The 12,983-nt window shown below is 44.8% G+C and overlaps 1 protein-coding gene across 6 annotated transcripts in view; it reads right to left on the reverse strand.

Moving 5' to 3' along the window:
- rapgef6 (Rap guanine nucleotide exchange factor (GEF) 6) overlaps window positions 1-12,983 on the reverse strand; it is a 139,978-nt gene that overhangs the window by 16,008 nt on the left and 110,987 nt on the right. For all 6 annotated transcript variants that reach the window (XM_085797178.1, XM_085797179.1, XM_085797176.1 and 3 more), the window contains 6 exons: window positions 11,507-11,664; window positions 6,193-6,433; window positions 3,009-3,176; window positions 2,695-2,910; window positions 754-965; window positions 138-261 (listed from right to left, as the gene is read on the reverse strand). In XM_085797178.1, the coding sequence (XP_085653304.1) occupies window positions 138-261; window positions 754-965; window positions 2,695-2,910; window positions 3,009-3,176; window positions 6,193-6,433; window positions 11,507-11,664 (1,119 nt within the window). The remainder of the gene's footprint in view (window positions 1-137; window positions 262-753; window positions 966-2,694; window positions 2,911-3,008; window positions 3,177-6,192; window positions 6,434-11,506; window positions 11,665-12,983) is intronic.

Genomic DNA, 12,983 nt, shown 5'->3' on the forward strand with positions numbered 1-12,983 from the left:
TTTAATTTCACTATCGACAAATTCAAACGGTTCGAGTGACACCGATCTGTGAAACTGGCTCCAACTGCAGCGCTCAGTTACAGCGAAAAATGGTTTTTAAAAAAAAACTTATCATGAGTTGTATGTGAAGAACCAACCTCTGTCTGAACATGAGAGCAGGGTCCATGTTGGCGGACGTCATCCGCACCACGTGTCTGATCTCCTTCGCGATCATCCTCAGCTTCTCAAAGTTCACTAGACCGTCGACGTTGGAGTCGTTGCCTGGTGGGACCAACAAAAAGACACACACACACAACATAAAATAAGTGAGTGTGAAGAAGACAGCGTCAACACAGAGAAGGAGATAAATGATTCATATTTTGGGACATTTACAGGACACAGTCCCAGAAAGGTTTTTTTTTTCTCCTTGTTCTCGTCTCTTTCTTGTTCGTTCCTGCAGGAGATCAAAGCGATGTCTCTCTTTTATACCGAGTCACACTGGGACATTTAAGATTTTTATTTGCAACTTACACAATTAAGGAATCTGTGCCGTTGTTTCTCATCAAGGACATAAATTTATATTTAAAACAGAACCTTTAAGGAGATGTAGGTTTAGGTGGGATGTGTTAAGAAGGGAAAATGGGGAAGTTTGAAGCAGAAGTAAACCTGCTGAGCGAACCTGAGGTTAACCTTCCTGACAGCAGAGGAAGTTGAGAGTTGATATATTTTTTGCCTTTAAAGCAAACACAGCAACCAGACAAACAAAGCGTTCACCTTCATGTAAAAAGGTGAGATCCTTCTTGACGACGGGGAACAGCGGGATGATGGGCGGCTGCATGCTCTGGCTGCTCAGGATGTTGCGGTACTTGGCCATGTTCCTGGACGGGTCGAAGACGTCCTGCAGGTCCCCGAACAGCTTCTCGTACTTACTGGGCAACTTCTCCCACGAGCTCCGCAGCCGAGCCACCGGCGCCAAGTTCAGACCGCTGGGAGAGAGAGAGAGAGGAGGAGGAGGAGGAGGAGGAGGAGGAGAGCGTGGGGAGCCGGGGAGACAGAGATAAATAGGTTAGGATGGGAAGAAGGGAGGGAGAGTGGTGCAGGGAGCGGTGAAGAAGCAGAGGAGGGAAAAGAGAGGAGAGGAGAAAGAAGACGTGAGTTTAGTTTCAGCGTATAGTGCCTTCATCACAGTCAGACTCCACACTGACATCTGCACAGTTACTACTTTTCAATTTAACCACTTCAAATTAGCAAGAACTCCATTTTCCCGAGCAGAAGAAACCCCTGAAGGCATCGTCAGCTCTGAGCAGATTCATTTAAACAGCTGATAATTACGACCGGCGCAGCGTTTTACTTCTGCTCTCTGCTCTCATCATCATCGTTGTAGCTTCAGTCCTGCGTTCATTTACTGATCAACTCTGCATCTCCACCACAACGACCTCTCTGTGGTTTTGTCAATATTTTTCACCGTTGACAAGGAAGTTACCAAGTCACCAGGTCTGGATTTGTCTCATCTCATCTCATATCCATCAAACATATAACTTTACCTCTTTTCAACATCTGCATTATGATTTTTTATTAAAGAAGCCAAGTGCATCCACTTTATAACGCTATAGGAAACCCTGAATTTAATATTTCATACAGAGCGGCATGCAGGTAATGCATAAGAAAACCATCTATGTGAAGAACTCCTGCAGTAAGGGGGGCTGTAAAGGGGAGCGGAGTTCGCACACTTCTGTCCTAAAGTGTGTTTTACTGCAGCGAACAGACGAGGACCGAGCTGCCGAGTCCAGACCTGAAGCGGACACACACTCACTCCTACATGAATCAATGCAAACAAAAGGCCATAACATACATATAATCATCTTTAGAAAACAAGTCAAGAGAGATTTGAACTTCAGAATCGAATCAAGAATAAATCACATCCACTTCATGTATTTATATTTAAATTTATGCTGCAGACGAACTTGACGAATGATCTGTAGATTATCAAACAGGCCAAGTGAGAAAATGACTCAGGGGCCCGAGGGCCAATCACAACTGAATTTACAAACGCTTGCCCCCTCATGTGCAAAGTTGTTACATAAACAACAAGGCATAAAACAGAAACGCAGTACACAGCATATGTATCAGATGAAGTACAGTATACATAAATCCTCTACTGCTGCATAAACAGATGGAAGAAATAAACAACCAACACACTCACAACTGCCTGTGCAGACACAAACACACTTTGGAGGTGAATCCACATGTGTCCAGATGTTGGTGATAAAGAACAACAACAAATAATATGTGTTACTGTGGTGGGAGTCTTGTTTTAAATAGTTTAAGTGTCAGAGTGTCTGTGGTTTAGGAGAGAGTGAGGGTGGATTCAGTGAGCAGGCAGGAGGGGGGGATGGTGGAGGGGGTGAGGGGGCGAGGCTGGTTCTTCTAAGGATGGAGGGGGAGGTTGGGGGAGGTTGGGGGTTGGGGGTTGGGGGAGGTTGGGGGAGGCAGACGTGCGGCCAAAGCTGATTTAACACAAAAACTGTCAGGGGAGACGGACTAAACGCCGGCTGTCGTCACCATAACAAGAATCCTGCTTTGATGCTGAGACTGAGGAAAATGATGAAACTATTTGTCACAACACAGTTTTCAGAAGCCAACACGCACGCACACACACACACGCGCGCACACACACACACACACACACTCTGAGAGTTTCTACACTGAGCCTACCTGATTATAGCAAACATGGAGTTGAAGTTCTTGCACTCTCTGCAGTGCAGGGCGATCTTGATGAAGTGCTTGATGGTCTTCATCCTCTTCAGGGCGTTGGGCTCCTTCAGGATCTCCGAGGCGACCCAGAACGTCTCCTGGTTTATCACCTCCTCGAACTGCTTCAGGTTGCCGCTCCCCACCGAGGAGTCCAGTTTGAACAAGTCATCCACGTACCTGTGAGCCGCGACGGAGAAGAAGTTACTGAAATGTATTCTGCGATGCTCGAAGCAACGCGACGAGAGGAGCGAAACGAGAGGAGCGGCTTCTCTTACTCTGTGGACTCGACGTTCCTGAAGAGCTCAAAGTCTCTCATGGAGAGCTGGGCCGCCACCTCCATGGTGCTGAGCTGCAGCAGAGAGATCTGACTCTCCCTGAGGAGGTCCTGAGCGTCCTCGTCCGAGCACAACGTCTCCGTCTCCATGTTGTTCTTCAGGTAGTACCTACAGAGAGAGAAGGAGGAGGAGGAGATGATTTGATATGTATTGGATATCTGTGGCCAATTTATCAAATCTGCTGCATAAAAACAACACAAAGAGGAATTATAATGTCTGATCCTTTGAGTCTGAAAAATGAAGGGGGGGATTAACTGACAATGATTACAAGGAGTTACAGGCTGTAAAAAAGTCAGAGTGACATCATCCACATCATTTCTGTGTTGGCAATAAGTCTATTTTTAGAGCTGGAAAACTACAGAAGGTGCTGGATCTGCAGCGGTGGGCGGACATTAAGATCCAGCTTTTTCAGCCAGCTGTGACTTTGTGCACAGATAAATCTCTTCAACGTTCATCTCATTCACATTTTGTGTCTCCACTTCAAGATTAGTTTGAGGAAAAGGGTGGAAGAATCCTCTGATGGTGCTGATGGATTACAGACATATTTTAACTCGGTGTAAAAGAAGGAGAGAAGTGGTGAGGAGAGAGAGAGGGAGGGAGAGAGAGACAGAGAGTCTCTCAGGAATGAAGAGATAAGACAGACGACAGGTGCTTGAATGAGAGGGGGAAAAGGGGCCATTTCTCTCTAGGCCTGATCTCCAACAGGAGGAGAGGAGAGGAGGAGGAGGTGGAGGAGAGGAGAAGGAGAGGAGAGGAGAGGAGAGGGAGAGGAGAGAAGGGGAGAGGAGAGGAAAGGAAACAAGAGGAGAGGAGAGGAGAGAGGGGGAGAGAAGGGGAGAGGAGAGGAGAGGAGAGGATGGAGAGGAGAGGAAAAGAGAGGAGAGGAGAGGAAAGGAGAAGAGAGGGGAGGGGAGGAAAAGAGAAGAGAGGAGAGAAGGGGAGAGGAGAGGAGAGGAACAGAGAAGAGAGAGGAGAGGAAAGAGGAAAGGAGGACGAGGAGAGATTAAATTAATGACAGACAAAGCGATGCTAAGTAGATCTGGCCAAAGCAAAGTCACTGGAACGAAGCCATTTTAAATAGCCACTGGTAGTTTGTGAGTGTGTGTGTGAGTGTGTGTGTGTGTGTGTGTGTGTGTGTGTGTGTGTGTGTGTGTGTGTGTGTGTGTGTGTGTGTGTGTGTGGAGCTTAAATATCTATACGCATCATAGCAGCGTGCATACAGCCTGCTATAGGCTGCTCCTGCCTCCTGTTCGACCCTCTGTGAGCCAGAGAGGAGGAGGAGGTGAAGAGGAGGTGAAGAGGAGCAGCATCTTCCTGCTGCTGCTGCTGCTGCTACACTACTACACACTACTTCCTGCTGACACTGCACAATGTATATGTATAAATGTAAAAGCACAGTGGACTGTCTCTTTAGTTTGTCATAAATAAAAACTCCCACAGTATAAATATGAAGAAGAGACGTATGGATCTACCTCTACCGACCTTCACCTCTCTCTCTCTCTCTCTCTCTCTCTCTCTCTCTCTCTCTCTTAACGTTATGTCACAGTGTCCGTCCATCAGGAGGAAGAGGAGGCTCGGTGTTACCACAACTGTCTCCAACAACACACACACACACCGACTGTGTGTCCCGTGTGCGCTGCTGAGGTTGTCATGGTTGCGTATAGATGTGCAAACACAGGACACGGAGATAGAAAATCAATGCGTGCCGTCGTTGTGTTGTGTAAACACACCGCAGACACATGTGTGTATGTACACATATGCGTGACTGTGTATAAGGAAGGAAGGAAGCAGCTGTCTGCAGCGGTGCCCGTGTGCGTGTGTGTGCACGCGACTGTCTGTGTGTGAGTGTGTGTATGAATAATTCCCGACGTGCCGTGCTGTCTGCTGAGGCCTCCGCCCCTGACAGAGGATGAAATATTTATGCTAACCTAGTTGGGAGGGAATGGATGAGGGACCACGGGAGGGAAGGAGAGAGAGAGAGGGGGAAGACTGTGAAAAACTGATGGAGAAGTGATTTTAAAGCCAGACTTCAGGGCTGCTGTCCAATTATCCTTCATGTCCGACCGACTTTCATCTTAAAAGGGAACGCGTCTGGCACCAAAAAAGACGACGACAACAAACCGGGGGCACATCAAACGCAACACAACGCGTTCCCCGCCGTCGTGACAATGTTTTGGTGTGAGAAAATTAAAACCAGACGTCAACAACGTCACACAAAGAAAGGCTGCGTCCTCCTAAGTGATGTTGAAACTTCTTCGCCGTGTCCACAACAACAAAGTGAAATCAAATCAGACACTTGAAGGTGCAAGGAAAAAAAATAAAAATTAAATCCACGATCTCTGTGACCCTCTGGGATCACACGCAGCGACACACGCTCAAACTACAAACTGTTGTTTTATTTCGGCTTCTGTTCCGCCCAGAGCAGAAACTACAAAAACTTTTAAAGAGCAGCGCCACTTGATTTATCTTTGCATACTGAACTAGGACAGTGGTTCTGGATCCGGCTCCTCGGGACCTGGACTCCTGCTGGGTTTACTTTGCTTTTTTCCCCCCTCACCAGGACATTAACTCAGGAAATGATTAACACCTCTGCAAAGCTACAGTTCAGTGAATTAACTACATCATGGGGCTACATCCTGTATCCCCAGAAAGAAACAGGAGTGAACCACTGCTGCAGGAGAATTAATCAATATACAAGCACTGTAGTACATGATCAACTTTCTAGTGGAGGAGCTTAAGTCAAACTCTTACACACTGCAGGTCTGGGAATCTATCTGAGGAGTAAAAATTCAGAGTAGTTGTAGAAAATACTGAGCAGCGTTTTTGCCTCCTGGAATTTGAACCGACCCAAAAATAATCTGAGAAAAAAAAGGGGAAAAAAAGGAAAAGGAAGTGAACTCCCTCGATATAAACTCTCACACTGTGTTTCGCTTCTAGCAGAGGTGCCCTGAACGCCTCTTTTCCATCATCGACGCGTTTCCCTGAACATGAAACATCACCACTTCCTGGTTTGTGAAAGTTTTCAGGTCTGCTACCTCCGTTTACAAAGACAGAAGACGCTCTCATGTTGGATTCTCTCTGGGTTTGAGCTGCAGTTTGCGGATTTTCCCACGTGTTTTCTCACCTGCCGTTGAGCTGAATCCGATCGGCCAGTTTGGAGAGCTGGTCGGGGAGACGCCGCTGTTTGATGACTCCCTCCGGACTGACCGACACCTCGCACAGGGAGTAGGTCTCTGGCGCCGCCACGAGCCCGAACTCGTTGACGGTGTGTGCGACCACGTCCTTGGCCGTAGTGTCCTTGCTGATGATGATGTAGCAGCTCTGCTGGTCGGCCTTGAACACTCGGATCACCTGGTCCGGGATGTCTGAGAGCCAAGAATGAAGTAACGAATGCTAATTAATAACAGCAATAAATCAGACAGTTAACTTGTAATTTCCATATTTGACAAGAAAGGAAAAGAAAAAGGTCAAAGACACGACAAGTAACTTGGCTTATACAACGATTTACATTTATAATAACATTATTGAATCATCCCAATGTTTAATCACATCACAACACTGTCTTCTTTATCTAAAAGTCAATCATCTCATCGATTCTTCCATCTGTAACATCTATATTTGTACTTTTCATGTCAGTGACACAAACACACACATAAAAACACACAGACTGCACCTTTAAACAAATATAAAACCAACACAGGTTCAGTTATTCAGTGAGATAAACAACACACATGCAGCCAGAAGGGATGAGGACACAATGGAGACGGAGGAAAAGCTTTTACTACATTATAGAGCACAGACACCGTCGTCCCTGGGTCATCTCAGATTATAAACGACGTGTTAAATTAAAACACATTTTCAACATTTAATTATTAATCAGTTAAAGCTAAATCATTTAATGAACTGTATTATATAACATACCATGTAAAGCTATGAGTGCACAAAATGAATTAATCATAAAAACAATAAAATGGTACCAAAAAAATGGGCCTTTTACTAAATTATTGCTTAATTGATTGATTACAATAATAATCTTGACTGTTGGTGGTGATTATGAGGCACATTCCAGCTGCAGCTACAGCTTATATATAGTGTATGTGGTGGATCGGTTCCTGGGGCGGCTGATGCTGTAGCAGCAGATGCACACGACTTCCAAAGAGAGAGAGAGAGATGTGTGTGTGTTAAATAATGGAAACGTTCCCCCGGAGTGAAATATTGCATTAAAGATCCAGTGTTTGAGTAAAGAAGAGGCCACGGCCCATTAGACAGCAGCAGCAGCCCAAGAGCCTTAAAACACTGAGTTATGAACACGGCACGGTGACAAGTGCAGAGGGAGTCGGGCCAGATGAAGCTGTCATACAGTACAGTTGCAGTGTGTGTGTGTGTGTTTGTGTGTGTTTGAGTACTATATGTGGTTTAGTTCATCATCATCATGTTTACTGAAAATGGAGGGAGATCATGAAGAAAAGGTGGCATCTGCAAAAAATAAAGGGTGGTGCTTGAGCGATGAGTCTGTTCAAGGCAGTCACGCAAACACACGCACACACGCCATGCACGCACGCACACAAGCACACACCTGCTTCCTCATGTTTATCAACCAGAGAAGCCTTCACTGTGCTCAGACACAAAGTCGCTACCTTCAGCCTTATTAACGAGGATCTCTAATGTGTGTTGACATGACAGTAACTGCAGCATCTTTATCATCATCATTAAACCTGCAGCACAACATTCAGAAACAAACTGCATGAGCCAATTAGCCAATAAGAATACGTTTAAAATCAAACCTGGCATTAAAATACAGGGTTTATATTTTATATCTGCTGTTTTAAGATTTATTTTTTTTATCTAAAAATATAAAATCATACCATATATAATAATAGAGAATAGTCTCACACTTGTTTTTCCCCTTTAAGGCTTATTTCTACTTGTATAGGTGAAACCAAATGTTCTTTTCTATTCTGCAACTCTGCATGTTTCCTTCCTCATTATCAATACTTTACATGACCTTTACCATCACCCACACCCCCTCTGCATGTTTACAGTTCCTCGTCACCTTACTGCTTGATTATAAACCCTCCTGAGGTTTTTTTTAAAATTTTCTGCTGTAATCACTGATTTTTACGCAGCTTTTCTCTGGTCCCTTGAACGTGGACATATTGATGTCTTGGTGCTGATGAACGACCCCTTTATGGACTGTGGGATTATTGATTTGAAACACATGACATAGTATATGTGATACCTGCAGAAGCATGAAGTGTGAGAATAAAAAAAATAAAAAAATAAAAATACAAAGAAGTGTATCAGTGTGCAGCTTCCTGCTCTGGTGCTGTGTGCTGCTGCAGCCGTGGAGCTCCTCTTTGTTTATGTGCAGCCGGGCGGCTGAGTGGAAGCTAAATGCTTTGTGTCTCATTAGCTGTGATTTGTGATTAGAGTGTGGGAAGCTCTTGGCTAAATAGCCGGCTATCATATCCAGAGGAGGGGGGGTGGGGGGGTAATCATGTTTAATCCTCTGGACGGGCCACGACATGACCTGCACACAGGAAGATGATCGCTGCCCCGCCCCCGGCCAAACATCTAATCAATTATCGTCTTTAATGGGGAATCATTCATTTTAAACAACACCACACAGCGAAGCCAAATAGGATTTGTGCACAGGGAGTAAAAATGTTTGGGGGGGGGGGGGGTTTGCAAATGCAGCACAAAGAGAGGCTCCTCCTTTCTCCTTGTTTGTCAAAGCTTTTCCCCGTCAATCCATCAGAGTCAGAAAGGACATAAATCAGAAATGAAAGGCGGAGCAGAGGAGGGTGGGGCTGGAAGCTGAAGGGTTAAACACCAGGGGCTGAAATAAATAAACACAAAAAGGAAAATCCAAGACTCTGTGGCATTATCCTATTACACATCCTCATGTATGTTCTTCTTTAAATGCATGGACTTAGATGTATTTGTTTGTGGTTAAAAAGCAAGAATTTGTCGATTTTGTTGAGAAAATACCACTCAATCTTCTTCTTACAAATGAAAAGTTGAAGAAAAGATTGTAAGACAACGCCTTAAACAGTGAAAACAGACAGACATGTCCTCACTCTGTTCAGTTTTGTCTGAAAAAGAACAAAGTTACAAGTGGGAGAAGTGTAAACACATCACGAGGTCGAAGCCCAGAGCTAAAAGGAGACAGAGCTGCAAAATGGAGTGAGGTGGGGAAAGTGAAAAAAAAAGAAGGGATTGTTGGGAGGAATATTTACTGAAGCACAATCAAACAGTGGCTCTGAAGGTATTTATACTTACAGTAGAGTCCCAGGGCTTGGCAAGCAGAGAGGAAAAAGAGGAAAACACAGTGAATATGAGAGTATGAGAGAGAAAGAGAGAGAGTGTGTGTGTGGGAGGAGGAGGAGGAGGAGGAGGAGGAGGAGTACAAAGAGAAATAGTGGTCGGAAACATCACGACAGAAAAAGGAGGGAAGACCAGTGGAGTTTCTAGAGTAGCCTTAATGTGTTCATGGGAAAGCAGAGGGGAGAGTGACTCATCATGTCGACACCAGAACATCTGTTTAAAATCACAGCAAGAGAGAGAGAGAGAGAGAGAGAGAGAGAGAGAGAGAGAGAGAGAGAGAGAGAGAGAGAGAGAGAGAGAGGGGGAGAGCAGGCCTGGTAGAGGAGGGAACAAGAAACAAAGAAACAGAGAAGCTGAAGATCTGAGAGTTCTGTGTTTTTACTCTGAACAACGTATATGAGAAAAGAAAACATAAAAAATTGATTTGTCCCTTTAGAAATAAAACAACATCAACATCAACATCTTGTTTACTTACAACTATGCTTATCAATGGATTATTCAATTCATTGACTCATTACTTTGTCTATTAGAGCCTAAATGAAATGAAAGTGTTTTACCACTTTCTTTATTCATGCAAACATACATATTTTAGTCTGTTGAATGTTTTATCTTGATCTTAATCTTATTTTTCATCAGTAACCAAGAAAGCTTTTTATGACTTGTCTAAAAAATGGTAAATAAAGTTAATAATACTGACTAATAAACTGGAACTATATCAGTTATAGTTGACAATCATATATTCTTTAGTTTGAAGTAGAGAACGTGATCTCTCTCTCTCTTTTTTGTAGTAATAGGAATGAGTTACACACAAATTAGTATTTACCTGATAGATGACAGTAAATCTAAATAAAGTTTGACCCGCTGGCGGCCATGTTGGAGCGACCAGAGCCCAGTAGATCACCTGGTCTGTTCTGTCCTCCACTGTGAAATCTAATGGGCCAGAATACTAAAGGAAACTTGATATAATGGTGGATGATTGATGAGGAGGCCCAGTTGGTGTGTGTGTATGTGTGGGTTTGCTAGTACAATGATGTATAGGTCTACAAACTAGGGAGGTGTGTGTGTGGGGATCTTAATGACAAATGGGTGGTGGAATAAATCAGGGCGGCATACACTCGTTCACCTCGTCCACTTTCTCCCCTCACTCATTCTTTCACTCTCTCTCACACACAGACACACACACACACACACACACACACACACACACACACACACACACACACACACACACACACACACACACACACACACACACACACACACACACACACACACACACACACACACACACACACACACACACACACACACACACACACACACACGCGGGGGCTCCGTGTTAGTTTAAATAATTACAGGCTCAGAAACTCGTCTGACAGGAAAGAGACTAATACGTCAGGAGGTTAATTCTTGTCAGATGGACACGATTCAGCAGCAGCTCTGTGACACTTCAGGAGGAACAACCCCCAGTGTGCGTGTGTGTGTGTGTGTGTGTGTGTGAGTTGGCTACATCTAACCTGAAACCATCTTGTTGCTTGTTTTGAGTGACTGAACATTTGTTCGTCTTCTCCAAGAAGACACAGAGATAAAAAAAAAAAAAAAACAACTCTCTGTGCATCCGACTCTACAGTTCTTCTCCTCCTCTGAATGACAGGTCGTCTGCTCAGTGTCTCTCTCCGTCTCAGTCCCTCGGCTCTGGACTCCTTCAGACCACAAGTGGCTTTCATCGCGCGGCGAGCCTGAGGTCTCCAGTCAAACATGACAAAGTGCTGCAGCGGAGCGGAGCTGAGCTGAGCTGTCTGACACCTGAGAGGCTCAGTGATGCTCAGTCTGGTTTCGCTTCCACACAAACTACTTAAGAGTCAATCATTTGCATAAATATAAACAGCACATGATTGTTCTAATGCAGAACTTATGTGATAAGTTTGTATAAATTCTGCTTCGGTTTGACACTTCTTCTTTTCCTCAAGCGCCTGAAAACCTGAGAAATTCAATTATCATCACTGACATAATTACCCAACATTCCCCCGGGGCTGGAGACAAACCTCAACAAGCCCACAAAAGCAACAGAAGGAGGAGGAGAAGAAGGAGAAGGAGAGTTTTCCTCTTACCTGCGGGGTTGGAGAAGTCGAGGACGCTGGTGGCCGGCTGCAGCAGGTCGGGGCTGCTTGACGACAGGTTGCCGGGGATGGGCATGATGGCGACGCTGTGACGACACTGTTTGGTTCCCACGATGCTGTCGTCCTGAGACTGACCCATGCCGCCATCACTGGAGAGGAAACGACGAGGAAGGTAGGGAAGAAGGGATGGTGTTGAAAGAAAAAGGGTGTAGGAGAGAGAGAGAGAGAGACGAACAGAAGAATTAGATTTTCACTTCATGAACTGAAATGAACTTTTTATTTTGCAGCAGTGGACGTTTTTTAAAAAAAATGCTCCTGAATGTTTTTTTTCCACCTTGTTTTGGTTATGAGTTTTAAGCAGAGGTATTAGAGTGTGTTTCCCTCCATCTGGAGAACATATTAAAATCACAACAACTCATAACGCGGCAGGAAAAAAATACATCAGGAGATTTTAATCGGAAAACGTCGACTCCTGCAGAACGGCAACGCAACACACACCCACATCGCTGTTTCTGCTTTTCTTTTAATATGCAGCAGAGATTCATCTGTGAGACGGTTTCATGAATGGCTGGAACTGATAAGAGGCATTCACAAGGTAGAGACACAGAAGTTCACCAAACACACAACACACACAACAGACACAACACACAGCACGAGACAATGAGGCTGATACACACAAGCTCTAGTCACAAACATCACAAACAGAGGAGCAACGTATGAAGAGAAACAATATGTCATATATATGTTTATATTAAGACTTTCTGAACGTTGTGTCTCCGCCCTCAAACATCTGTGTGTGTGTGTGTGTGTGTGTGTGTGTGCAGCCGTCGGTCACATTATGAGGCAAAACTGGACTTGACGGACAGGAGCCTTTGTACCTGGCTCCTCGGGCTCGCTGGGGGAAATGCAAACAGCAACCTTTACATTAATGGCCTCATTATTATGCCTGGATTCTGCACACATGTGGTGGAAATGGCAACTGTTCCCAGACAAACCCTCAGAGTCCTCGGCCTCGTGCCGAATGATAAATGTGTCTGAAGGTTGGATGAGACTGTGGTGGTTTTTATAGAACTTTAACTAAACTTTAACCTCTAATTCTCTTTCAGACTTTCAACACATCATAAAAACACTGATGTTAAAGCAGATAACAGCGGCACGGCCGTTTCGGCTAATGCTGTGTTCAAGGCAGGCTTTTGAAACCGTAAGTTACAGCTTCAAGTCACAACTACGACTTGGTAGCGTTCCAGGTAACCCGTAGCTCGTGTTTTTACCGTCCTGTTGTCTGTGAAAGTTCCCTATAACGGCCACTCGTTACTTCCGACCCGTGAACTCGTACCAGATCGAACTGGTATGACTTCACAGGAAGGAAAAACACAAAGTACGAGTTTCCTTGAACGCACCATGAGTTAGCAGCCCCCGCCCTTGTCAGGCATCAATTGGTCCTCGTGCTACGTCACCACATTCACGC

The sequence above is a fragment of the Trachurus japonicus genome, chromosome 14 (assembly GCF_045865225.1).
Source record: "Trachurus japonicus isolate A0001 chromosome 14, Traja_1.0".
Classification (NCBI taxonomy): domain Eukaryota; kingdom Metazoa; phylum Chordata; class Actinopteri; order Carangiformes; family Carangidae; genus Trachurus; species Trachurus japonicus.